Consider the following 24850-nt stretch of genomic DNA (forward strand, 5'->3'; position numbering starts at 1 on the left):
TACACAGTGCAACTTTGGAATAAGATGATGACGAACCTTGGAGGAAGAATGGACCATTTTCTATAGATGTTGGACTTACGGCCATATACAATAACTGATGAGAATTTGGCCTGTCCTTTCGGGAGTTGAGTGTGTTTTTGATGATTGCATTGGGTGGCCGAGCAGATGGACTACAGTGGAGTTCCTTTTGGCCACCCAGCATCTCAATATTCTAATGTAAAAGAAGTCCCCAAGTCTAAATCTTGGAAAGAGATTGGTCCCCTACTCCCACACTAGAAGTAAACAGGTCCAGTAGAAAACAGAACTCTCCTTGCCTACTGTCAGCTATAACGCAGGTACATGACAGAGGACAAGTCAAAGGCCCTGACGTTGAAAGCCAGTCTTGGTTTTCCTTCGCCAGCAAAAGGAAACAGAATTTGAGAAGGAAAGTACGTCGATTGTGGGGGACAGCTGACTCATATCTGAAAGACCACTGCCCTGCTATTTGGCAGAGGCATTTATGCAGACTTACAAGGCAGAAGGGGGGAAGTGGGCAAGACTTACTATGTCTATTCTTGTGGCGCAGGCATTTGGAGAATTTGGGGAGATTCAGGTTGGCGTCAGCTTGTTTGGTGGCCAGCAATTTCGATGCCTTCTTAGAATTTTTCTTTTTTCCTTGGAATGTAAGAAAACAGGTTGTGTAATCTAGAGGGTCTAGAGGGTGGGACAGGAAGAGAGCGATGTCCTTTTCACCGCATCATTTCTGTTTCAGTCCTACCTAAAACTTGAACACTGAGTGAATGCCAACTATCACACCAGAGCTGGGAAATGGCACGGAAAGCGCAGGCTCCAGTGTCACACACACGCCTCACAGCCTTTCAGAAGCTGCTTAAATTCCACCTAACCCCTGCGGTAGTCCCAGCCACCAGCCCGGGGACCCGGCCCTCGGACGCGCGGGAAACGCTGCGCCAAGTCGGTCCCGGCCTCGCGCCCCGTCTGTTTACACGCGAATGCAAATGCAGAGACTGCGGCCCGCCCCCCGCAGCGGCGGCAGGCCTGAGCACTGCCGCGCACACAGAGCAGGATGAATTTATGATTCAGGGTGCGATCGACACGCAGAAAAAGAGCGCCCCCCAGTACCGACCAACCCCCGGCCGCTACGCCTCCGCGCAGCCCTGGGACGACGCGCCCCGGCACGACCCCGCTCGCCCGCAACGGGGTAACCCCAGCGGTGCGCGGAAGGCGGGGACAGCGCTGGCGAGGATTCGCCTCCCATTGGTCAAGACAGCTCAGGGGGTGGGCTCTCCTTGCAGGCTCGGGTCAACTATAGGTCGAGCCACTGGACTAAGAACTGGGATTGGCCATGTCACCCTGACGACGCCCTCGTGCGGGGGCGTGGCGGCCCCGAGGGGCGTGGCCGGCGCTGGGCCCCGCCCCGAGCGCTTGGGGCGGGCAGTGGAGGCCGCGGTCGCCGCTCGGGGCCGCCGCTCTGGACCCCCGCCGGGGCCGCCGCGTGGGGCTGTCGGGAACGCGGGCGCCGCACCGGCCGGGTCGACGCGCTCGAGGCGTTCGCGACACGGTAGGCCCAGGCGTGGTGGCGGGAGTTCGTGGCGCCGGCTGGAGCGGCGCCGCCCGCGCGCGCCGGCCCCCCTTGGCTGAGGGCTCCGGGCTGCGGGCCGGGGCGGCGCGGGCGGCGGGGCCTCGCGTCCCCCGCCGGAGGGGGCACGACGGCGTCCTGGGGCTGGGGCGCTCGAGCCTTGCTCCATCTTACAGGCCGAGTGGCGGGTGCGGGTCGCGGCCTGGGAGCGGGGGCGCGGAGGCGGGGAGCAGCGGTTGGAGGCTCCTGGGCGCCGCGAGGCCCGGCCCGGGGAGCGCGTCACGCATCCCGCGGCCCGAGCAGCTGTGCCTCTCCCGGGCCCCCGGGGAGCGCCCCCGCCGCCGGCCTGCCGTGTTCACCCCGGGTCCTCGGCGGAACCTCGGTGCCCCGACAGTGAGGGGCTCGCGCCGGCCCTCATCGCGCCAGTCCAGAGATCCTGTCGCCAATTCGGAGTCATTCCCACCTGAAAGATGGAAACCAGAGAGGCTTTTTGTCGCTTTGAGTGCAGCAGCCCCCGGGTGCCGAGGAGGGAGAGAGCAAGATGTCTTTTTGCCTAGAAGGGCCACCCTTTCCAGCTGTCGTCCCTGGAACAGTTCCTGGCAGCCTGGGGGTACACGTTCAAAACCTGTTTCAGGGCCTTCATAATTATTTGGTTGGGTTCCTTCCAGTGTTTGTAATAAAAATGAGAGGAAACCTGCCAGTGCCAGATTGGACCTCACTGGGAACTCAGGGGGAGGGGAGGGCACGCAGATAGGCAGCGTTCATGGAGACCCTAATAGTTCCTAGACTTAGCGTATGAAGGATGTTGTTAAAATGCAGGAGTGTATTGGGTCAGTCTGCCTAGGATTTGATTAAAAGTAGAGGTCACTATTTTCATCCTTGGGTCCGTTCTAGACCACAGTTGAGGAACTCTGCAAAGAACTCAGTTCTACTTCCAGAAAACTTTTTAAAGCACCTTCCCCAAAACCCCCAACTAATAATCTGTTTTTATGTAGCAAACTATGCGTTGTGGTTTTCACAGTCCCTAGCCCAGTGCTTGAAACTTCGAAGGCACTCACTGATTGAAGGAAGCAAAAATGAGTAAGGTAGCCAAAGTTGACAAAACAAAAACTTGGATTATTTTCCCTCCTAGATCTAGTTATTCTTACAGTTAGAGAAACAGTTGAGTTCTGGCTCTCAAGTAAAATCAGACTAACTTTGCCATGTTACAAACTCAAGAGAAGCCATTTAACTTCTCTGTGCTTCAGTGTCCTCATCTGTAACATGGAGTTAGAGCAGTAACTATTCCATTGGTTCTGAGCATTAAAATGTTAATTTAAAGTGCTTTGCAGGGCCTCCCTGGTGATGCAAGGGGTTAACAACACAGCACTGTGAAGCTGTCCACAGCCTCTGCAGCATGAGTTTGATCCCCTGCCAGCCAGGGAGCTACCCACATGGCACAACAGACCTCTCCTGTCTCACCTGCTGTTCCCCTCAGCAATGTATTTCAGTCAGTCTGTCTGTTCTGTTCCCCACTTTATCTATGGTGAATCCTCTCACACACACTCCCAATTCTGGCCTGTACTCCAGTTCTTGCATGCATAAATAAATAAATCTTTAAAAAAAAAAGTGCTTAGCATAATTCCTGAAAAAATATTTCAGTAGCTATAAACAATTGTTAGAATAAAAATAAAAAGATACTTGAACAGATTCACTAACATTAAATATTTGTGTGGTACTGGGCCTGTTTGAGTCTCCCTCCCTTTTGGTTTTTATCTGTTCCTATATTTAATAAACCCTTAGCCATTCCTGATTCACTCTCCACACACAGTAAAAGTAAGAGATTAACTTTATGCATTTAGAGCCTGGGCACCCCCTAGAGATTAAGTGTCAGACATCAGTATAGGCAGGTAATGTAGTAGTGATTAGTGCACTCTTACTATGGACTGTTACTTGAAATCGTCATGTAAGAGTAGAGGAATGAAGCACATGGGGTTGATATGGCTGACAAAAAAATCGAGATGGTTGGTTCTGCTAGAGAGGCAGAGCTTGTGTAGGTGAACTTTGGGTGGCTTTTCTCTCCTTATATCTTAAATCTGTTTTCCTGAAGAAATATCCGTCTTTAGAGTTGTTCACAAACATTGTAAAAAGAAGTCCTCCTATTGGCTTTTGACCTGGTTGCCAGACCTACAGGTGGCAGATAGAACCCCTACGGGATATTGCCTCACTTCCAGGTTTTCCTGTACCATTTTCTGGTCACAGTAAACAGGCTAAGATGTATAGTCCCTTTCAACTGTAGGTCCCCTAAGCATGTTGGTTTCTCTTATATTATTTGGAGTCTCCAAAACAAGTTCCTTTGCTCTTCTTACTTATAACTATCACGGGATTCTGGCCTCTGCTGCTGCTTTTAGTGTAGCCACAACAAATCCCTTCAAGGGAGTAGTACTGCTTGTTCTATAATTAGCCATTAAAAACCTGCTGCAAAGTGTGAGCTCTTTGTAGTGTCCTGTTGCAATGGCCTTCAGGACAAAGGCCATAACTTTGCTTCTATGTGCCTGGCTTAAAGATGGGCACTCAATGAGAGGCTGTAAAGCTGTATAGTTGTTTTTTTTTCCCAGGGTACTGAAACAGGCTTCCTGATTAGCCTGGTGTTTCTGAAACATAGTGCTCTCCCAGTGACTGATAAGCACTTGGTAAAATGCAGATTCTAATTCCAGGGTTCTGGGGCAGGGCCTGAGAATCTGCATTTCCAGAAAGCTCTAAGGTGATACAGTGCTGCTGCTTGTAGCACATGTTGAGTAGATGGGTACTAACATAAGTATCTGTGTTTGCTTTTTAGAAAAAGTACTGGTAAACAACTTTTGTTTTCCTATGGTATTGAGGTAAATTCTTAGATTTCTGAGCTTTTGAAAATTTGTCTTATTCTAGTCTTAACAATTTCTCTGTTTGGTTCCAAAAAATGATTTAAGGCTAACTATAGATCTGAGGCATACAGCAGGGGAGGGAGTGGGATCAAAACAGGGAAGGGAAGAGCACAAGGGAATTTGGTGACCTTTCATTATTGATATGGTAATGGGAATTATGTGGGGACTACACTTGAGGGGAGAAATCAAATATTATACAAAAATGAATGATGTAAGAAAATCAGGAAGTTTAATTAAAAAAATGATTTGAGAAATCTTTCCAAGATAACTCTGGTTTAACAAAATTTCTAATAAAACAATTAGCATAGATAGACTTAAAGAGAAGAGGAAGTCAAGAGCATGATTAGTACACATGGTAAGCCTCTCGTGTACCTTTTTTTACTTTGGTAAGATTGCAGATTTTAGCCTGAGCTTCCTTGCAACCAAAGCAGAGAGGAAAATTTTTGTTGGTTTTGCCATCACCTTAAAGGTAGTAAAAAAAACCAGTGGAATAACTTTCTATTACTGATTCCAGAGAATTATTTTCCCATGGGTCCTCCAAGAAGGATGCTTTGGTTTAGTGAATGACATTCCTAATAGTATCTCTAGAAGAAATCAGGTTCTTACTGGTCTTACATGTATAGCCTGATAGCCTCACAGAAAATTGCCAGAACAGTAAAAGCAAGGACTTGTGGAACCACAACCACGTGACCTCAAACAGTGAAAGCAATTTTTGTTCCCGGAGAGCTGTTTTTCTACTTTGCTCTTTGGTGAGAATACAGGGTACAATTGATTGACGTGTTCAGTCCTCAGCATCCTCATACTTTGAGCTTTGTTGGATGGGGCTGCTTTGCTGACTGCAGAGGAAACTGGATAAGTTGGGGCTGAGGGCAGGAGGTGGCTGGAAGCTTGGCTAAGCTCCTTGTAGATGTGGCAGTTGCATCTCTGCAGGCCACCTGAAAACTTGTCACCATGAGTTAGAAGACTAGCCTTGCCATGAGACCCTGCCTCAGCCCTCCCACCGTGTTGATATGGAGGGACACAGTGGCTCCTCCTAGGGCCCTGTGGGACTTCTGTGACCCTAAGCAAAACTTAGGGAAGCAGTTGTGGCAGGGAAAGGAGAGCGACTGCTGTATCCAAGGAACCTGGGAGTGACATCAGCCTATTACCAAGCCTGAAACATGTGATTATACACCCCTGTAGCTTTGAACCTATTTCTTTTTCATTTTGCTTTCACCTGCAGAGGAGGGAGACACAGCACTCAAGGTGACCTGTCCCAACTGAAAAGTCAGGGCCAATGTGGAGGACTAAGGGGCTCTGGGGCCTCCTGTAGCCAGGGAAGGAACAGGTGGAAGATCAGTTGCTCTTGGGCATTGGCCTCTGAGTCTCTAGCCTCCAGCCACAGCATTCTTGGCACCCTATCTCTGCTTTGAGGCAGGCCTCTGGTCTTGTGAGTACCCCTTTTGTTGCCACCCCCCATACATCTATACCCCCTTTCACCCTGCCTCCCATGCCTGAATTGGCTGCTGCCTTTAAGCTCTATTCTCCATAAACTTAGTTCCCCCAGCCTGACAGTCTTTGGCCCTACCCCACCCCATCCCCCTTTGCTTGTGGGCAGTTTGATACTCTTTGAGAAAGAGTACCACTGAGAGCCATTTTGTCTGATTCTCTGACCAGATTCTGCCCCTGGGTGCACATGGCTTTTACCACTTAGACCTGTGGCCTCCTGTGAAAACAAGGAATTCCAAGGCTTTGGCCTCTGAACTGTCAAGGCTTGCTCTGTCAGCAGCACCTGCCCTATGTGTCTGGTACCAGTGGCTCTCTGTGCACTGGGTACAGTGATTGGCCATGTCAGAATAGAGTGTCCCAGGCACCATTGGTATAAATCAGATTGTTTCGGGTGCTCTTATTTAAAGAGTCTGGAGGGAAGTCCTTTTGGGGTCAGAGGAGTGACTAGTTGAATCATTTGTGTATTTGAATAAATTGGTTAAGATAGGAACATCTCCTCCCCCTGTTCCCTCTGCCTCCCCGCCCCCCCCCCAATTCCCAGTCCTTTCTCCCATCTTGGAGAGGAGGGAGTGGAAGGAACCCTGGCAGCTGTGGTGGGACTGCGCGAGGGTGGTGCTGCAGATGCCAAGAAGGATCACATGTCCAGGCTTAGGAGTTAGTATTACCACATCCGTAATACGGGGGCATATTTTTGCTGTAGGGCAAGAGTAAGTCAAGCCTTCATCACTCCTAATTATACCCATCAGGTCATAAGGCATCCACAGGCCCTGAAAACAAATGGAAAATTTTAATAGTAAAGTCCAGGTAGTCTCTTGAATATCCCAAAGCTTATATGACTTGTCTCTTGGTTTGGCCAAGGACAGGGTGGTTCTCACGCGTGCAGACTTTCTCAGATAAATGGGTTGAATTCATTGTGCATTATCTGTGCTCTGAGTCCTCTACCCACCAGGGAGCTGTTGGCTTCCAGGAACACTGTAAAATGTGTAATCTGAGAGCAGGGAGGTCCAACATAAGAGTGGCAGGTTGTTTAAAGCTGCTGACCCAGGAGACTGCGTTGGTTATTCAACATAGCCATTCATTTTCATAGTCTGAGCAATCAGTCCATTGGATGCTGTGACCAAATGTAAGCTCTTTGTTTGGAGGGGTCCAAGGAGAATTCCCTATATCCACCCTTTCCCCACCAGAGTCAGAAAGAGTGATGTGTAAAATCTAGAATCTGGAAATGAGGATTGGACCTTTGTGCAGTGTTGGAGAGGCTCACCTGTCAAATGCAGAGTTGAACCCTACGAATGTCAAACAGGTGCATTCACTATGACAATGTTTTCTTCATCATTCATTTAAAACAGCTTGACTGCTGTTTTAAAAGTGGTTTACTTTCAGCAGTTGTTATTGGAAGGAGTTTTCCTGAATTATTTCTTAATTGATATCTTGCTTTTTTGGTATTCTGTAGTGTCTCACATATATTTTGGAATCGACTCTCATGGAATTATTTCCTTTTTTTTTTTTTACAACAGAAAAAATTCACTTTTATTGGTTTTTCAATAAGTTTAAATCCTTGAGGGGTACAGTATCACATGAATTCTGTGTCCAATGATGTTAGCAGGAAGATTGCTTCAAAATTTGGCATGAACCAAGTCACTGACTTCCTCAGATGACGCTAGTTTTATTCGTTCGGCCGCCAGGAGTCGCTGTGCTGTTCTTTCTCTCTCGTAAGCACACCTACCTTGTTAGAATTTGTTTCATCTTGAGCAAAAACACCTTTAGTTTCAAAAAGAACTGCTTGCTCTCTCTGGTTCTGGAGACAGCAAAAATGCTTGCAGCCAGCAAAAATGTCCTTGGGCCACAGCCTTCCAGAGCCATATTTTAGGAGTCCTGGCCCCATCAGGCCTTAGTTGTTTGCACCTAAACAGCAGCAACAGAAATTTCACTCCTCAGGACTTATTTGAAGACTTTCACATTCATCTGTCTTAATTCTTGTAATAAGTTTGTGTAACACAGAGAAAAGTACATGATTTTTTGAGGCAGATTTATAACTAAGATTATGAAGGGACTGCTTACTCAGCATGAGAAAATAACCACCTCTTCTCCCTTTTTTCAGTAGTACCCCTTCTGTGCAAATGACAGAATCTCAGACCTCCTTCGTGGTTGCTGAAAGGTCTCTGGCAACACTGTTAACCTAGATCAGGTTTGTGTGTATACTTGAAAGTTGCCTAGAGGTATATCGTCATAAATGTGAATAGCTTATAATTCTAGCTCACCACTTACCACCACCCCCCAAGATAAATGAATACCTTCTTTTTTGAATAATGAAATGCAGACTAAACAAATTAAAATACATCATCAATACAAATACACAGCTCATTTGTTTGCGCCCTCTGTTGCCTCAGCAGCATCTTATTTCCCGCTCCCTGTAAACCACACCCTTTAGGGGAAGGAAGAGCCCTACTCTGGCCATTCGGTTTTCCAGAATGGTACAAGAATTACAAATTGGGGACACAGGGCTAGATTCAGCCTTGACCCTAATTTATCTAGCCCATGGCTGAGCTTATTCTCATAGTTTTGGAAACACAATAGCCTGTAATGTTTCTCCATGTGCCAAAAGGATGTGGCTCCATGAAAATTTGTCTCAGCAGGACTTGGTCATACCTCTTTGTCCCTCTACCACTATCTTCTCTTAGGTGCTTTCTGTTTGTAACTCATTCGCTAATTGGCTCATATCAGCTTGCGTTCTGGAGTCCCACAGGCCCAGATTTGAATCTTCCTGAGCCTTGGTCGCCCCTCTGTGAAATGTGAGGATAAGAGGGCCTGCCTCCCACTGGAACTCTCCTGTGCTGCTAGTGGGAGTGTACACTGATGCCACCCTGGGGGGTGTCACTTGGTCATGTGGCAGAAGTAATGTGTGGGTGCCTCTGCTGTGCACCCCCACAGTTGTGACAGAGTGTGCATGCATTTAAGTGATGTGTGTGCTCAGCTCAGCATTGTTTGTGGTAGTAAAAAATGTGAAACTGTCCCCAAATACCCACTGATAAGGAACTGGTGGAATAAACTAGAAAGCATCCTTATAATGGAACACAGTACTGGGCAGTGATTAAAAAAAGTAAGAGAAAACTATATTTTGTTTTAAAAAAAAGAAAGAAAAGCAAGGTTCTGAACAATGTGTGCTGTACAGTTTACTACTTTATGTAAAAGAGCGATGAGAAATGCTTGTGCTAGTCTCTGTCACGGCATGAAAGACATACACATAATCAGTAAGATCCCTTACCTCTTAAGTGGGAATATCTAGTAGTAAATATTTTACTTGGTTTATATGAAAAACTGATTGCTTTTTCTCCCTCTGGTGGACTCCTGTTACTTGTCAGGTGACCTATGAACACTGATGTGTCACACACACCCATAACACTGCTGGCAGTAGGTGACCCTTGGTTCACCAGGCTCATTTTAGTGAGGAGTGGGCCACGCATGCAGGGATACTTCAACCACAGTGAATTTTTTGGCATATTACCTGTCTAAAACATGGCTTTCTGATGAACGCTTGCCCCACATGGTGGTTATGCAAATGTGTGTGGTGTATGTTCTTCTCGGTTGGCTTGGAGCAGGAGAGAACCTTCCAGTTTTCTGTACACCAGTTTCAGGATTCATACTCTCACCTAGTTGTATTTCCCAACATGTGAGCCAAGCTGATGAGCCACATTGATGGCCTCCTGTACCTTCTCGGGCTTCCCTCCCAACACAGCACCTTCTCTTGCCACACCACTCTGCCTCCTGGTCTCTGAGGAATCAAGGCTAGTCCTGCCCAGGTTTAAGCTTTGAGGTTGGCCATGTGCACTCCTGGCTGGCGTTCCTTTGCTTGCACTTCCAAGTTGTCCTCTTGCAGCCCCATACACCTGTGCTCCCTGGCCTGCACACTTAGGCTGAGGGGGTGGATCCCCCCATGTCCCTGAAACTTAATAGAATGATCTCATTTTCAGATCCAGATCCTGAGTATTTCTTCTTCCCTCCCTGAGTGTTCACCCTGGTTCTTTCGAGCCTGTGTGCCAGCTACCTGACTCTCACTGCCACATGCACATGTTACATGACCCTTACCGTTGTTACCCAGCTGAATTTCCATGATTCCTCTTGGTTATCAAGTTAAGCATAATCCCAGCTGCCACAAAGAGAGTAACTGAATCTCTTTCTTTAAGAGTCAGGGCCATTGTTGGAATGAGTAGCACCCACCTGCTCCATCTCTTGGGGTGGTGTCTGTGAGAGGGTCTTCCTTCACCAGGCACTGGGGTAATATCCTGGGCTCAGCAGAGTCTTGGGCCTATGTTCCCTAGAGCAGAGTGGGATGGGTTGCAGGGCTGTGGGTTTTTTTGGGGGGATAGGGGGAGTGGTAGGCCAGGAATAGGGGTTAGGCCAAAGGGGTAGTGACTTAAGCAGGACCATACCTTGACTCCTATTTGGCGCTGCATTTGACCCTCCTGGGTGCCTACTGCTGGGGTTGGTACCAGCCACTTAAAAACAGGACAATATGGTGTTTTGTTTTGTTTTGTTTTTTTAAGATTTATTTATTTATTTATACAAGCACTGGGTACAGTCAGAAGCATGGGAGGGTGAGAGAATTCACCAGAGCCAGAGCGGGGAGCAGAACAGGCAGACTGACAAAGTACACTGCTGAGGGGAGCAGCAGGTGCGGCAGGAGAGGTCTGCGGGCCATGTGGGACCCTCCCTGGCGGCTGGGGATCGAACCGGCACTGCAGAGGCTGTGGGCACCTTCACAGCCCAGCGCTCAACCGCTGCGCCACCAGGGAGGCCCCAATGTGGTGTGTTTCTGCATCTCCTTTGGAAGGGTTTGGGACCAGGGAAAGACTGGCTTCTATTTTTTTCCTCTGAGGAAATAGCCACCATTTGTTTCTTTTGTTCCCCACTCCCAATGTTTGTCTTATTCATTAAAAACAAGGTTTCCTGGAGGCACAGGCAAGAAAATTGATCTTTCTCTCTTTCTTGTTTTATAGGAGACTGAAAATTTCAGGAGGGCCCTGATCTAGGGTCATCTTAATGGCCCTGGGGGAAGAAAAGGTAGAGGTGGCGGTGGAAGCGTCCAAGGACACAAAGGCCCCATCCTACGGGAGCTGGAGCTGCGAGGAGCAGGAGGTGGACACCCCAGACCCTGTGAGCAGGGAGCAGCTGCCCCGCCTGGAAGCTGAGGGAGGGCCTGCCTTCCCTGCGTGGGGGGCAGAGGAGCCACATGTACCTGCCTCCTGCAGTGGGGCCGGCCTTGGAGGCCCCTATGGAGCCTGCCAGCCACAGGGTGAAAACTTCTGCAAGGAACCAGTAGCTGGTGGGTCTAAGCCTGCTCTTGGTTGCCTGCTTCCTCCTACTGGCATGGGGACTGCAGACCCGCACTGTGTGGGAAACCAGGTAGGTACAGGAACAAATGGGCTTGTATATGTGCCTGAGCTGTCCTGTAGGAGTGTGTTCCAGCATTTTATCACCACCCTTCATGTTTCCCTGGTCACTGTGCTAGCTGGGGGAGCCTGGGTGTGATTTCTTTTCTGCAGGTTCACCTGGAAAATTGGGCCTTGGGTCTGGCAGGGGCTCTGTCCATAGCATCTCCTGCTCAACAGTGTGACAGTTGACCTTTTGAGGAGTACGGAACTGTGGCTATGAGCCAGAGAATTAGCAAGGGGAGCTCAGACAGGGGAGTCATGTCCTGTTGGTGATTTAAAGGCTCCAGAGGGACCCTGAGGAGATTTGGGGAAGATCCAGGACTGTGGACTCTAGGAAACCTGGCAGACCCTTGGTGGGCAGCTCTGTTTCTGGGCAAGGGGATTTTCCTGGGCCTCCCAGACTGCAAAGCAGCTTTGCCTAGTAGGAGTTACATGAAACAGAGTCCTGCCTGGCATGTGACCTCAAGCAAATCACAAAATCAGGCCTGCAGTATAATTGGAAAGGTGACCTGAATGATCTCTCCCTCCCAGTCGTGACATTCTGTTGTGTTCTGCTTGCTGAGACCTTTCATGGGAACGGTTTTGATCTCCTCAGTGTCACCCTGGCCCTGACTGCATGCTCTCCCCGCCACTCATTCTGTGCAGGCTTTGAGCATGACTGGGAGAGAACGAGGCTGGCCCACCTGCCTGGGAGCCAGGGTCAATGGGAGCCTCAGGGCACTGGTGAGTCTGAGGCTCTGGGAGGCAGTGGCAACCAAGCACACACCCAGATAGGTTGTTTCCTGTGTATGGACCTGGTGCTCTCACCGTGTGCCTTGTGTCCTGGGGAAATGGTTCTGCTACTCTTCCCATTTTACAGATGAGGGAATTGAAATTCAGAGTCACACCTGGAAGAGAGGGTTGGAGTGAGGTCTGTCTGGTCCCAAAATCTGTGCCCAACCCCTATGCTCCTGCCCTCTTCCCACCCACCCACACTACCACCACCCACTGCCCCCTGGGTTGAGTTCTTAATCAGGCAGGTTAAAAATTCAAAGTGCAGAGGCTGCAATGATGGCTTATTTTGTCAGTATTCCCATAACCACTGGCATGTGAGCTAAGCAGCGTTAAGGCCTGGCGGGTTGCTTGCCTGCTGGGTTTGGATGTATCTCCTGTCAGCATCAGATTGACTGAGATTTTATCTGCCCAGAACCCCCTTCTCAGAGGCTAGGAATGTGTTCCAGCCTCAGCATAACTGATTCTGCTAACTCACTAATTACGTGTCTGTGGATGAAGAACTTTTTAAAGGACTGAGGGCAGCAAGGAAGCTGGCTGAGCCAGAACTGGTCACTAGCAGCATAGTCTCTGTCTGATTCTTGATTTCAGTTCAGGAACTCTCCTGATTACCATCCGGGCCTCCAAAGAAAACTTGTCATCCCAAAAAAGAAATTTTGCTTGTCTTTTTTCATCTGAGTGCTTTTTCTAATCATTGCAGATGGAAGAGACCAGGACTTCTGCTTCAGAAGAGCTACCTCAGACTCTTGCTGTTCCCAGAGCTACAGCTCTTAGCCCAGGACATGATGCTGATATAGAAGATGACCCATCCCCAGTAGAGTCGCCACAAGTGCTTGATCTCAGCCAACAGGCTTGCATCTCTTGTTTCCCTTTCACATCGAGGTGGAGGTCTGTGGTGAGCCCAGGTGTCGCTGCACCTCAGTTTTCCAGCTGCAGCATCTCTGCCTCATCCCCGGGCAGCAGTCTCCAGTGTCACCAAGGGCAGGCGGAACCTCAAGGTTGCTCCTTTGCCAAGGTCTCCTCCTCCTCAGAGTTGGTTGTTCCCCAGTCGGCTCCCTCGGTGGTGGGACCAGGGCCTCCGCTCCAGTGGTCACCACAGCCTGTGTCCTCTAAGGATGATGTTCCAGGGTTGGGCAGGAGGCACCTCTCCTTCCAGGCTGAGTACTGGGCCTGTGTTCTGCCAGATTCCCTGCCCCCTTCTCCTGACCGCCACTCCCCCCTCTGGAACCCAAACAAAGAGTACGAAGACCTGCTGGACTATACTTACCCACTGAGGCCCAGGCCTCAGCTCCCAAAGCACCTTAACAGCCACGTGCTCACTGATCCTGTCCTTCAGGACTCAGGTGTGGACCTAGATAGCTTCTCTGTCTCCCCAGCAAGCACCCTAAAGTCACCCAGTAATGTCTCCCACAGTTGCCCACCAGCAGAGGCTACTACTCTGCCATTCTCTGCACCTAGAGAGCCGGGTCTTAAGCAGTGGCCCTCAAGAGTATCTCAGAAGCAGGGCGGCAGGGTCTTGGCATCTTCTGGACAGCTTGCCTCTACCCCCAGAGCCTCAGACAGTAGGGACACCTCTTGGGAGAGCAGAGAGCCAGCCCTGAGGGGTGTGAAAGACTGGCTGCCTATGGACAAGCACCTTGAGGTGGGCTCTCCTCAGCTGAGGAAATGGAACAGAGGGTGGCTGTCATCCAGACCAGGAAGAGAGAAAGGGGCCAGCCAGTGTGTCCGGCCCTCTGTCTGCACAAAATCTGGATGGAAATCAGAAGAAGAGATGGAAAGTGATGAGGAGTATCTTGCCCTGCCCACACGACTCACGCAAGTTTCTAGTTTGATTTCATATCTAGGTTCCATTCCTACCTCAGTGACCCTTCCCTCTGGGGCTGCTGAAGGGCAGAGCTCCCCGGATATATCAGACAGTGATGGGCCAGCTTCCCTCCCATCGGACTCCAATCAAAGCCAGCTTCGCCCTGGGGCAACACTCAGAGTGTCCAGGGACCCTGACAACCAGAATCCCCCTTTGCCACACTCTTTAGTCCATGCAGGGGACTCGGCAGTGGATGGGAGTCAAGTGAACAGTCAGGCCCTGGGGATTTCCTCTAGACCGCTGAGAACACGCTCCTCCTTGCCAGCTGTGTCAGGCCAGCAGGCATTCTCGGAACCAGGTGCTGGAAGAGAGCAGGGGAAAGAATCTCTCGTGCAGTGTGTGAAGGTAAAACAACATTTGAGGCTTTGCCGCTAACTTAGTGATATCAAGCACTTTTTATGTGTCAGGCACTGTACTGTATCTTGTTTGACCCTCACATTTCTACCCAATCAGGAGTACACTCATTTGGAGAAAAAGGCAGCTAAAGGATAGGTAACCCGCCCACCCACAGTTTGTAAGGGCTAGAGATTGAGAACTTTCAACCACTATCCCAGGCTGCTTCCCAAGGCTTTGACCTTGAGGATTAAGAGGTGCTCTTACAAAAGGGCTGTGCTTGGAGGCTTTTAAGGGCTTAACAGAGGTAAGTGGCTTTCTAACAATGGGATTCCTTAGAGCTACAGTTTGATAAAGTGCTGTAACTATAGCACCTGGAGTAGTGGATGTGCCATTTCCTAGACCTCTTGGCCACCAAGCCTACTCTTGTCTGTCACCTGCAAATATCTGGAGACTTAATACTCTGGAATTATGTAGTCAGTTTCAGGCATATTGTATTCAGAGTCAGATGTTGTCTTTGGAGTTTTGGCTCAGTCTCTGCATGTGCTTATTTGTGAAACATGGAGCCATGCCTCTTTGGGGTGTTGTGTGGATTACATGAAATAATCCATTTTGAGGACTGACACAAGGTGGTTGAGGAATAGGATTCCCCTCATACTCAGAGAGTCCCCGTGCCTGCCTCCCAGGTGAGTACGCAGACACCGCATCCACCCAGCCAGAGGGCTGTGTCTGTGAGCCAGCACCACAGATCTGGCATTCCAGGAATGCTTTCACCTACACCCTGATTCCCTGCAGGTTATTTTGTCTTACGGAGACGATAAGCAGATGTTAGCATGTGCCCTCCTTTGTCATAAAAGATTGCAGGCCTCCCTGATGGCGCAAAGGGTTAAAAAAACTGAAGCTATTCACAGCCTCTGCAGCATGAGTTCAATTCCCGGCCAGCCAGGGAGCTACCCATATGGCCCAGCACACCTCTCCTGCCTTGCCCGCTGCTCCCCTCAGCAGTGTATTTCAGTCTGCCTGCTTGTTCTGTTCCCCACTCTGTCTCTGGTGAATCCTCTCACAACCTGCACCTCTGGCCTGTACCCCAGTTCTTGTATACACAGCCTTCCTAGGGTGGGGCCTAACTCTGGCTCGTGGAATGGACAAGCAGCTGGTTTAGGTTAGTCACTATAATGGACATTTATTTTATGTCCATGGTTTTTCCAGGAGCAACTTTATAGTGGTGCTGACCCACGAGTTAGTTTCTGTGGCAGGCATGCCTCTGAGCTTTTCCTTCTGTCCCTTAGTTGCTCTAGTCCCATGAGCAGGGGTGGTTTTTCTCAGCTGGTGCTTTTGATTTTACATCAAAAATATGTTTTCTCTCCTGTTAAGGAGAGAAAGAACCAAAATGGGGCTCTTCGTATTGTCCTGGCAGAGGTCGAGAGTCATAGGGTAGAAACAAGCAGAGGGAAGAGACGAGACTCAGGCCTCAAACTAGAGAGTGCTGGGAAGATGCACAGTCTACTTCCCAGAATTCCCTGGATAAATTTTAGCCTTTTGAAAATGTAAAGGAGCATGCAAGCAGTAATGTGTTCTTTTTCCAACAGACTTTTTGCTGTCAACTTGAAGAGCTAATCCTCTGGCTTTATAATGTGGCTGACATTACCGACCACTTGACTCCACTCAAGTCCAGTCTTACTGGTCTCAAGTCTTCTCTGCAGCTTTACCGGGTAATACATGGTCCTGGCTTTTGGCACTTCACTCATGACTAAATTACTTGATTACAAAGTTAACTCCCAAATAACTGATGTTCTATGTTGTAGCTCAACTGTTTTATCTAAAATCTAGTCAGAGGCCTTTTTCAAAGTTTTCATGCTGAAAACTAAAATTGTGTGTTACTTCTCAGGCCAAATAGAGTTCAGAGAAAACATACTTATCTTCAGTTACAACTACATAAGAGTAATTCGCAAGTTTCTCATGGATTGATAAATACAATCACTAGACTTGTCACCCGGTTATTTAAGTAAAATTTAAGAAATTCAGATTTTTTAGTTGCACTAACTGCACTGCAAGTATTCAGTCACATTTGTCTGGTGGCTACCAAATTGAAGAGTACATCTTCATAGAATGGTCTACTGGACAACAAGCACTATTTAAGAATTTGAAATGAATTGTACTGACTCCATGAACAGACAAAAATATATCAGTTTGCTTATCGGTGTTTTTTAAGAGTTTCACCTGTTTTTCATTACGATTTTTTTTAAGGTTTTATTTATTTTTGTGTAGAAGAACTGGGGTGTAGCCAAAGATCTGGGGTGGGGGGTGGTGAGAGGTTTCACCAAAGATAGAATGGGGCGCAGAACAAGCAGATCTACTGAAATACACTGCTGAGGGGAGCAGCGGATAAGACAGGAGAGGTCTGCTGTGCCATGTGGGTCAGCTCCCTGGCCAGAGATAGAACTCAGGCCATCATGGTGGGCCTCTGCAATGGTAGCAGTGAGGCCACCTAGGCCACCAGGGAGACCCAAGGTTTTATTTTAAAAATCTCTTTGTGCTGGGTTCTGGTTAACTTGATTTGGTGGGGTGTATTTAGGGGGGTAGTTTGTCCTATTCCAAAATTATTAATAGGTCTCCCCCTTCATTTTCAGAAGTGTTCTGAATCAGATGTTATATTATGTAATTATGCTGTATTCCTGGCTGACTTCTAGAATGTCTGGTTGGCCAAGTCCTTCTAATCTCTTATGAAGAAGCAGAGATGACATTTGTGATCAAAGCTTAATACTAGTCTAGAAAGTTTTCTAGGACAGGTTTTTGCATTTCTGCCACTTTATTAACCTGACCACATCTTTTAAAAGAGGGCATGATTTACACATGCTTGAGTCAGAGCTTTACTGCACCACCCGGTTTGAGCCAACTCAAGAGCTACCATATCCAGCAAGAGGAAGAGCCTTTGTTTTCTAACTTGGGACCCACTAAAATTAAAGGAGGGACCTCATCCCAGCAGTCAGTGGACCAGCAGCCTTACTCTAATGGGAATGCAGAGTCCTGCAGTCTGGAGAGGTTGCCATGAGTTCCTTGCCATGTTTGCTTGAGGACAGGAAGGCTAAGTGTTAAAACCTGTGTGTGCAGCCCCTGAGTGCATACACAGAGCTGTGCAGCCACCCCAGGAAGCTTGGGGCAGTACCACAGAAGGGAAAGAAAACTGCCCTTGCTAGAAATACTTTCATGGTATCTCCAGGGTACCTCAGCCCCACTGGGTTGGTACCAAGTAGAATAATGGTGTTCCCCCATTCTGTCCTGTGCCTCAACTTCCAGACTAGTTAGAAGCAAATATCTGGCTTTATAGAACAGAGATCTTAGCTGCAAGTTACCCTTGCATGTCAGTGAAGCCTAGCTCTTGTATCTCCCGCATGACCATGTCACAAAGTGGGGTCACACTGTTAACTCCTCCCCATGTAGAATGAATGGTACATGGGTCATAGATAGGAGCTACCTCAAATGCTTAGATACCTAACATAAATATGTTCACAATTTTAACTGTGACTGTCTCATACCTTCATCTTAACACAATGGGTTTGTGGCAGCGTAATAAAGTAAGCGTACATATTAGGGCAAAGGAAAATTGAAGACAAGAATATACTAAGTTCAGGAGTTAAATTATTACTTCAAAATGTAAATTTCCAAGCTCTATACCTGTCCTAAAGATGGTTATGAATTTGACTTTACATTTCTTGGCAGCTAAAGCATAAAACAAGGTCAGTATCTGCAAGTGGAAAACAAATCAGCAGCTCAGGAGACAACTTCCCCAGTCTTCATGAGGTCTAAGTTATCAAGTAGTTTGCACTGAGCAGGATATTAAGGAAGGACATGGATGGAGGAATATGGTCCAGTTACCAGATTTCTTGTCGTTCTCAGCAGGTCCATGAGAATAGAAGGCTGTTTTGAAATGCCAAAGTCCTGTGAGTTTAAAGACCCCTGTAAAGGGTGGCACAAAGAGGAAAAACCCTGACCCCGAAATGTTCCTGAACCCCACTCAGGCAAGGGGGGAAAAAACCCTCTTCTGTCAAAATGTAAACAGAAAAAAGGATTGACACTGTTTTAATCTTGGGCTCATAGAGGGTGAAGTTAAGCTGTTGCCATTTACTTGGGAAATTCTGGAGACTGGTTTATCTTCCAGGTTAGGAGGGGTAACTTGTAGTACATATCTCAGCTCTATTAAGCAAGATAGTTGTGTCTAACTAGCCTGGAAGTTGAGGCACAGGACAGAATGAGGGTTAAAATGAGAAGAAAGTAATTATACTACTTGACACCCACTGATGAAGCCTGCATGGGTTCACTTTGAATAATTTACAAAATGATTATTAACTTTTTTCTTTTTCATATGTGCTTCAAGCAATTTAAGAAAGACATAGATGAACACGAGTCCCTGACAGAGAGTGTCTTACAGAAAGGGGAGATTCTTCTTCAGTGCCTGTTGGATAATACCCCAGGTGAGATGCTTGTTAAGGCGGTGAATCAAGCCAGCATTCAGTCTCTCTCATTAGCAGGTCCCGGGATGCACATTGTCAACTGTTGTCACTGTAAGGAGCCAGTGTAAGAGCCTTCCCACTTGCCCTCCCCCGCCCCCGCCAGCTGCCCGTGATCATGTGCCAAGTCCTCATTTCACTGCCCCTACAAACACTGTCATAAAGCTAAGCCAGGCAGAAGTTAGGCATCCAGCCTCTAAGAATGATACTCTTGCTTCTGTTTTTATCTTTCTCTGGTGTCCTGGGAACTGCTGGTTTTAATCCAGCTTACTGGTTTTGTTTGTTTTGGCTATGGTATTCATAGTGGGGAGACCTCGGGGGTCCCCTCCCTTTTTAGCATAGATTGAACGCCTCTGGTTACCTGCTTTGGGGAGGAATTCATTTCATGACTTGAGAGCAGTCTGTCCTAAAGGGAGAGACCCAAGAAAGAAGGGAAGGGACAGGATGGCAGTGGTGTGTAAACTAAGCTTGAGCCCATTTTGTAGGATGGGTTCCCAGTTTAGGAAAATGTAAAGATCCCAGGCTTCAAGAAAACATCTAAGCATACAGGGTGCAAGGTTTACAGTCAGTATTGCCCTTGCTGGACCTGTGCAGTTCAAACCTTTGTACTGGATCAGATCAATCAAACCTATTGGCGTTAAGTTGAACCAGGCCCCTATATGTGTGCAGTCTGTTAAAATATGAAAGTCTCACTGGGAAAGATGATTTCATACCTGTTCCCAGCTTTCTTTCTACTTGGTCCCACCATTCTATAACATTCTAAAATGAAAGTTTTTGTTTTTTGTGTTTTTTTAAAAAAAAGGTCCACCAGCAACACACAGGACTGAGCAAAGGTCTGGTGAACGTGGAGGGGGAACCCAGCCCAGTTACCTAGCTTTACTGCACTGACTCATCCCTCTGCAGGGCCTTGCCAGCTCTAGTGAGTTGTCAGGACGGCACTTTGTTCTTCTAATGACGCCGCACTGATGGGGCTTCATAGGAGCTGAGCTCAGAACAGCCACCCTTTGAGCTTTCTCCTTTCCATCCGTCAGCATCCTCTGCAGATACACAGCTTCCCCTTTTCCTTCCGCTGCTGACAGATATTGCAACTGTGGCAGGATACTAGGGAGAGTTTTTAACACAGCTGATAAAGGCACAGGAAACTAAAGCAGCCTCTGCTTAACAAAGGAAGTAAAATTTTTCAGAGGGAAAAAACAAGCGTGCTTATTTAGGACTCAAAAAAAGTTCCACTGGCATTCTGAAATATTACTGGGTCATCCATTCACATGCCAACAGAAGTTGATGGGATGTGGTAGCAGGACTCAGCATCCTAATACTGGCATGTTCCGTTTCATTTCAGCCATCTGCCCCACAGGATCTGGTGTGCATCTTTAAAATCAGATGATAGCAGGCACCAAAGAACCACGTCTGTGGTTTCGTCTGTGAATGTGGAAGCATATTTTCACTGCATTCCGAACTGACAATCAGTAAATTCTCAGCTTTAATCAGAAGTTAGCAACATAGATTCTCCAGTGTGGTAGAAACCCCCAAAGAATCACTGTTTAAAAAAGGCAGATGTTCCAAAACTACTGTTTCTATTTTGTGTAAAATGCTACACCCCTGTATGTTCTCTGGAAGATATGCTTGCATGGTTTTTTTTGGCCTAATTGCTTTGAATCTCACTTGTAAGTGTTAAAGGATGTCCTTGGGAGGATCGCAAAGCAGCCCAGTGAGCTCGAGAGCCATGCGGATCGCCTGTATGACTCTATCCTAGCCTCTCTGGACCTGCTGGCTGGCTGTCCCCTTACCCCACAACACACCGGTGGCACCCAGGAGCACTGATGTGAAGGGCTTTTGCCTGGTAAGTAGGAAAACCCAAGAGAAGAAAATCCATCCTTGGGTCCTAGTGCTAGAGCATGGTGTAGAGCTCCTGCTCTATTAGTTGCTTGTTATTTTAGAAGCTGGTTGAGCTAAAAGCTACTAAAGTAAACAAGATACTGGGAGAAGCCCCTGGTACTGAGAAACATTAAGATAGTAGTTGCTGTCATTGACAGGATGACAGTGCGGTGTGTGCGTGGGGGGGGTGGTGTCTTCCTGTGGTAATGAAGGCTCACTGCAAGACTTCCCAATACCACCACCCCTGCACCCAAGGATAATAGCAGCAAAAGCCCCTACATTTTGTTTCTGCACATGCATACTGCAGTGCAAAGACATCACCAAGCTACTTTGCTCAGCGGGCTCCTCACCCAACTTATTTGGGATTTCATCTTGACAGCACCAAGTGCCAACAGAAAACCAAATGGCTAGGTAGCTAGATGGGGCAATATGCCTTGGAGACTTAGAAGACTCCTTTGATCTCTGAGGAAAGTCAAAATGGAATGACAGGAAAGAGGAGCCCAATATTTTTTTGATTCCACAGGTGAACCGTGCTTTCTCCGAAAATTCCTTTCCCTCAACTAATGTAGTGCTTTAACTAGGATTTTTTAGAGGGAGTTAACTGTAGACGAAAGATGACAAAGGATACAAAGTCCAGCTATACAAAAGCAGGGAGTCCCTGTGTTTGCATCACAATCAGTGTAGTTGTAAAATGAATGCAGGTGGTTGCTGTTGTTGATTCTTCCATTGCAGCTTCTGCCTGTAACACATACTTCTCTTTCTCTTTCAGGCATCTTCTCAGACAGAGGTATAACTGTCCAACCCTAACCTGGTTGGTGGGAAACTTTCAGGAAGTCCTTGTAAGAGCCATTTAACACTGAAATCAAGGGGGAAATTTAACTCTAAAATGTATTAGATTTAAAGTGTCTTTCTATTCCCTTGAGTAGGGGCTATTGAATTACTATTTTTATTTAAAATGATCCTTCCAAACTAAGGTCTTCCTTTTGGTGCTTCTCTTCAAAGAACATGTGGTTTTGCAGTTTTGATAAAATGCCAATGAGACTGACAGGTCTTTTCTCCCCTTTTAGCTAGTAAAAAGAGCAGACAGCTCTCCCAAACTAGTCCATCTGCATAGGTCATTTAAAGAAGGCTAGTATGAGAAAGAAGGTACCAAATACAGATCTCCACTGCTGTCAGGAAATAGATAGTTCTTATTCAGCTATGAGGAGGCAGGTTGTTTTTTGGATAATGGAATGCAGAAAAAAATTTCATATAATGGTAATAGTGTCCCCAGACCCAAAAAGTAACCTACCAAATCATACCAAAAGGAATGTTCTAACTTTGAGGTAGCAGGAGAAACCTTTACTTGGCATTCTCAGGCAAGTGCAGGATCCAAGAGACTGAAAGAGAGTCAGTGGTTGGCCTGGAACTTTGGGTGTTTTCATAATATGAAGCTTAAGTTTATAAATCTCTTGCTGAAGATTTAAGAGATTTTTAAACCTCTAAATGTAAGAGCATGTTCTGAACTCTGTAATTGTTTTGGGCTGTTAGGATATCTTGTCATCTTCAGAGCCTTAGGACACCATCTGCCTACATAAACTACTATCTTAAAAAAAGAAACTGGCAGGGATTTGGAGAACTGTCATTGAGCATTCGTGTGCTCAAATATCTTTCATTCATACTCATCCTCGGAAGAGTAAACAAAGGTCAAGGAAGATGGTTGCTTATCACGGATGCAAATGACTAAAACAGCACTTCAAAGTTCTACTGGGCCATGCATGAGCTTGGAAGGAGGAAAGCACATTCTCTACTCCCTCCCCATCTTTAGTATTACAGTGGACTAAGGAGTTAAAGGAAAGACTTCTTCACACTTGTAGGTAAGATAATATAGATCTTTTCAGATTCTGGTCAGATTCTCATTTGAGGAGGGTGCTTAAGAAAGAAAATCTTTTATAAAGAAATGAACAAGTCATCTTGAACTCAAAGAGGTGACACTGGAACATCATCCCAATGTGCAGACTTACTCCCTTCCCTTAAAACAAAACTTTAATACAAAATTACTTGTTTAAAAGAAGGTTTTAGTTTCATGGTCTGAGCCACATAATCTTTATACCATCTCATCCACCTCATCAACAGAAGTCTTACTGTGATTTTGCCAACTCCGTATTAACCTTGGTTTCATACATAGTGAGATTTTTAAAAGATGCAACAACCTTCTAATAAATATGTATACTATCCTTAAGAGCCTAGAATTGGTTAAAAGGGCAAATAATGTCTAGTGTTACCGGTTCTTAAATTGATATATTTCACCTCTTTGATGTGGTTAATAATTGCAGTTACCTTAAACTGACAGGAATTTTTGTGGAATATTTTATTTGGGAGTACCTTGTCTCCTAAGAAATTATTCTTAGAGATTATCTGAGTTACTTTCGTTCATCTCCTTTGAAATAAAATACAACTGAAAGGTGCTAACTCTGGACCTGGCTGTGAATGTCACTGGAAAATATCAACACCGGTGTTAATTTAGTATTCAGCAGTGCTTTAAGAGTTTAAGATAGCCCTTAAAACTCAAGCTGAAATTCTTTTCTGCCTAAGAAGCAGTCACCAGCAGCATTTCCATGAGGAAAGTAAGTGTGCCTGGGTTAGTTTCAAATAGCCTAGCACTATGGTTAACATCAGCCTAAGGACAATAATGGCTTACAGACACAACAGTGGTTTTGAAATCCCAACTTTACCTGTTGTAAAATTTCCTAGTAGTTCCTTTAAATTAGTAGAACTTAAGTCCACAGGGTAATGGCAGTACTAAAAGCTGGATTGGCAGATTCGAGACCTGAATTCTTGTTGTAGCTCCATGTCTGAGCTCATCTGCAAACAGGAGACAATGTCAATATAGACTTAAATGGGAACATAAAGGAAGGTTTGCTGCAATGGCAACATGTATGCTAAGGGAAATTTTATCTAAAGTCAGATAGAAAGTTACTGCTCAGACCAGAATGGTTATCATTCTGCAAGGATTTTCCAGATATTGTGACTGCTTAGGCACAGAACACTCTTCATTTATGTAAGCTAGTTTCAGCTTACACTGAAAATATATAAATGATCACTTTATTAAATTTAATTGATTAGTAAGACCCATAGTGGCTTGAAATGTTTGTACTTTGAAATGGGGGTAGAAATGGGAATTTTTTTTTTTCCTCGAAACTCCATGTATTAGCATATTCATAAAAGCAAATAGTGAAGCATGCTGAACTATCTTGTGGTTAAAGTCCAAGTTTGACTGTCTTAACTGTTATGGGGAAAAGAAGACTAGAATTTCCAAAGTGAAATATGTAAATATGTTTAATGTCTTCTGCTCACTCACCAAGAATAAGCTGAGCGTTTGAACAACTTGCTGTTTAAAACTGAAGTGCATGGCATCACATTGTCTAACATTTGTTGTCATCTCTTTAGAAAATAGTTTTCTGAATGCTTTACCCCTTTTTAAAGCATTGAAAAATTTCACCCAAGTTAGTAACTTCAGGAATTTTCCAGTTGCCTTATGTGAGGATGAATAGATCCAACAAGCACGTCTATAATACAAAGTAAACTATGATTTTTATTGTGAAATTCTCATAGATGGAAAATTAAGTTTAATATTCTGTCCATTTCATTTTACAATAATCTTACCACTTATTTTTGTACCATGTATTTCAATTGCCTGTTTAGTGAAAATAAAGAAACCTATAATTTTTGGCTTGTTTTTTGTTTAAATTTTATCATTGAATTAAAGATGCCACCATAAAATGTGTTGCCAACAGCCACACCCCAAGCCCATAAGAAAAAAATGTTTTGGCTGCTATACCTTCAATCCCAAGGAAACAATCTTTGACTTCTGTCACCATCAGATGCCAGTGTCAGCAAAGGGTTTTTGTTTCCCACAATAAAAACAACCCCTAGGATCTTTAAAGTCCCATTTAACAACGTTTTCACATGTGCAAAATTCCACTGAAATAAATAATTCTTTCATTTATCTTTCCTAGCCAGCATTTGTGTTTTTGGTTAATTTTTAGGGCTATAATTACTAAAATTAGGGCAATCAGATAATAAATTTCCTGCTTTCTATATTTCAGTGCTTTTAACTCTCC

The 24850-nt window shown here is 46.1% G+C and overlaps 1 protein-coding gene and 1 pseudogene across 3 annotated transcripts; one reads left to right on the forward strand and one right to left on the reverse strand.

Moving 5' to 3' along the window:
- Positions 1 to 1484: 1484 nt before the first annotated feature.
- Positions 1485 to 24476, forward strand: CEP68 (centrosomal protein 68). 3 transcript variants are annotated; one of them, XM_037527497.2, is made up of 8 exons: positions 1485 to 1558; positions 10962 to 11367; positions 12042 to 12119; positions 12868 to 14376; positions 15954 to 16076; positions 18740 to 18836; positions 20542 to 20712; positions 21517 to 24476. In XM_037527497.2, the coding sequence occupies exons 2-7, from the start codon at positions 11005 to 11007 to the stop codon at positions 20691 to 20693; spliced, it is 2322 nt and encodes a 773-aa protein (XP_037383394.1). In that variant the 5' UTR covers positions 1485 to 1558; positions 10962 to 11004; the 3' UTR covers positions 20694 to 20712; positions 21517 to 24476. The 3 variants fall into 3 exon arrangements, with proteins under 3 accessions (XP_037383394.1, XP_037383396.1, XP_037383395.1); XM_037527498.2 differs by lacking the exon at positions 1485 to 1558 and adding an exon at positions 7756 to 8152; XM_037527499.2 differs by lacking the exon at positions 12042 to 12119.
- Positions 7515 to 7849, reverse strand: LOC119258563 (60S ribosomal protein L35a-like; annotated as a pseudogene).
- Positions 24477 to 24850: the final 374 nt, after the last annotated feature.

The sequence above is a fragment of the Talpa occidentalis genome, unplaced genomic scaffold (genome assembly GCF_014898055.3).
Source record: "Talpa occidentalis isolate TD23 unplaced genomic scaffold, MPIMG_talOcc4v2.1 talOcc4.5, whole genome shotgun sequence".
NCBI lineage: Eukaryota > Metazoa > Chordata > Mammalia > Eulipotyphla > Talpidae > Talpa > Talpa occidentalis.

Coding starts and splice junctions, on each gene's coding strand:
- CEP68 (XM_037527497.2), top strand. CDS start 11,005: ATGGCCCTGGGGGAAGAAAAGGTAGAGGTGGCGGTGGAAGCGTCCAAG. Junction 11,368..12,041: donor CGCACTGTGTGGGAAACCAG/GTAGGTACAGGA, acceptor CATTCTGTGCAG/GCTTTGAGCATGACTGGGAG. Junction 12,120..12,867: donor ATGGGAGCCTCAGGGCACTG/GTGAGTCTGAGG, acceptor TAATCATTGCAG/ATGGAAGAGACCAGGACTTC.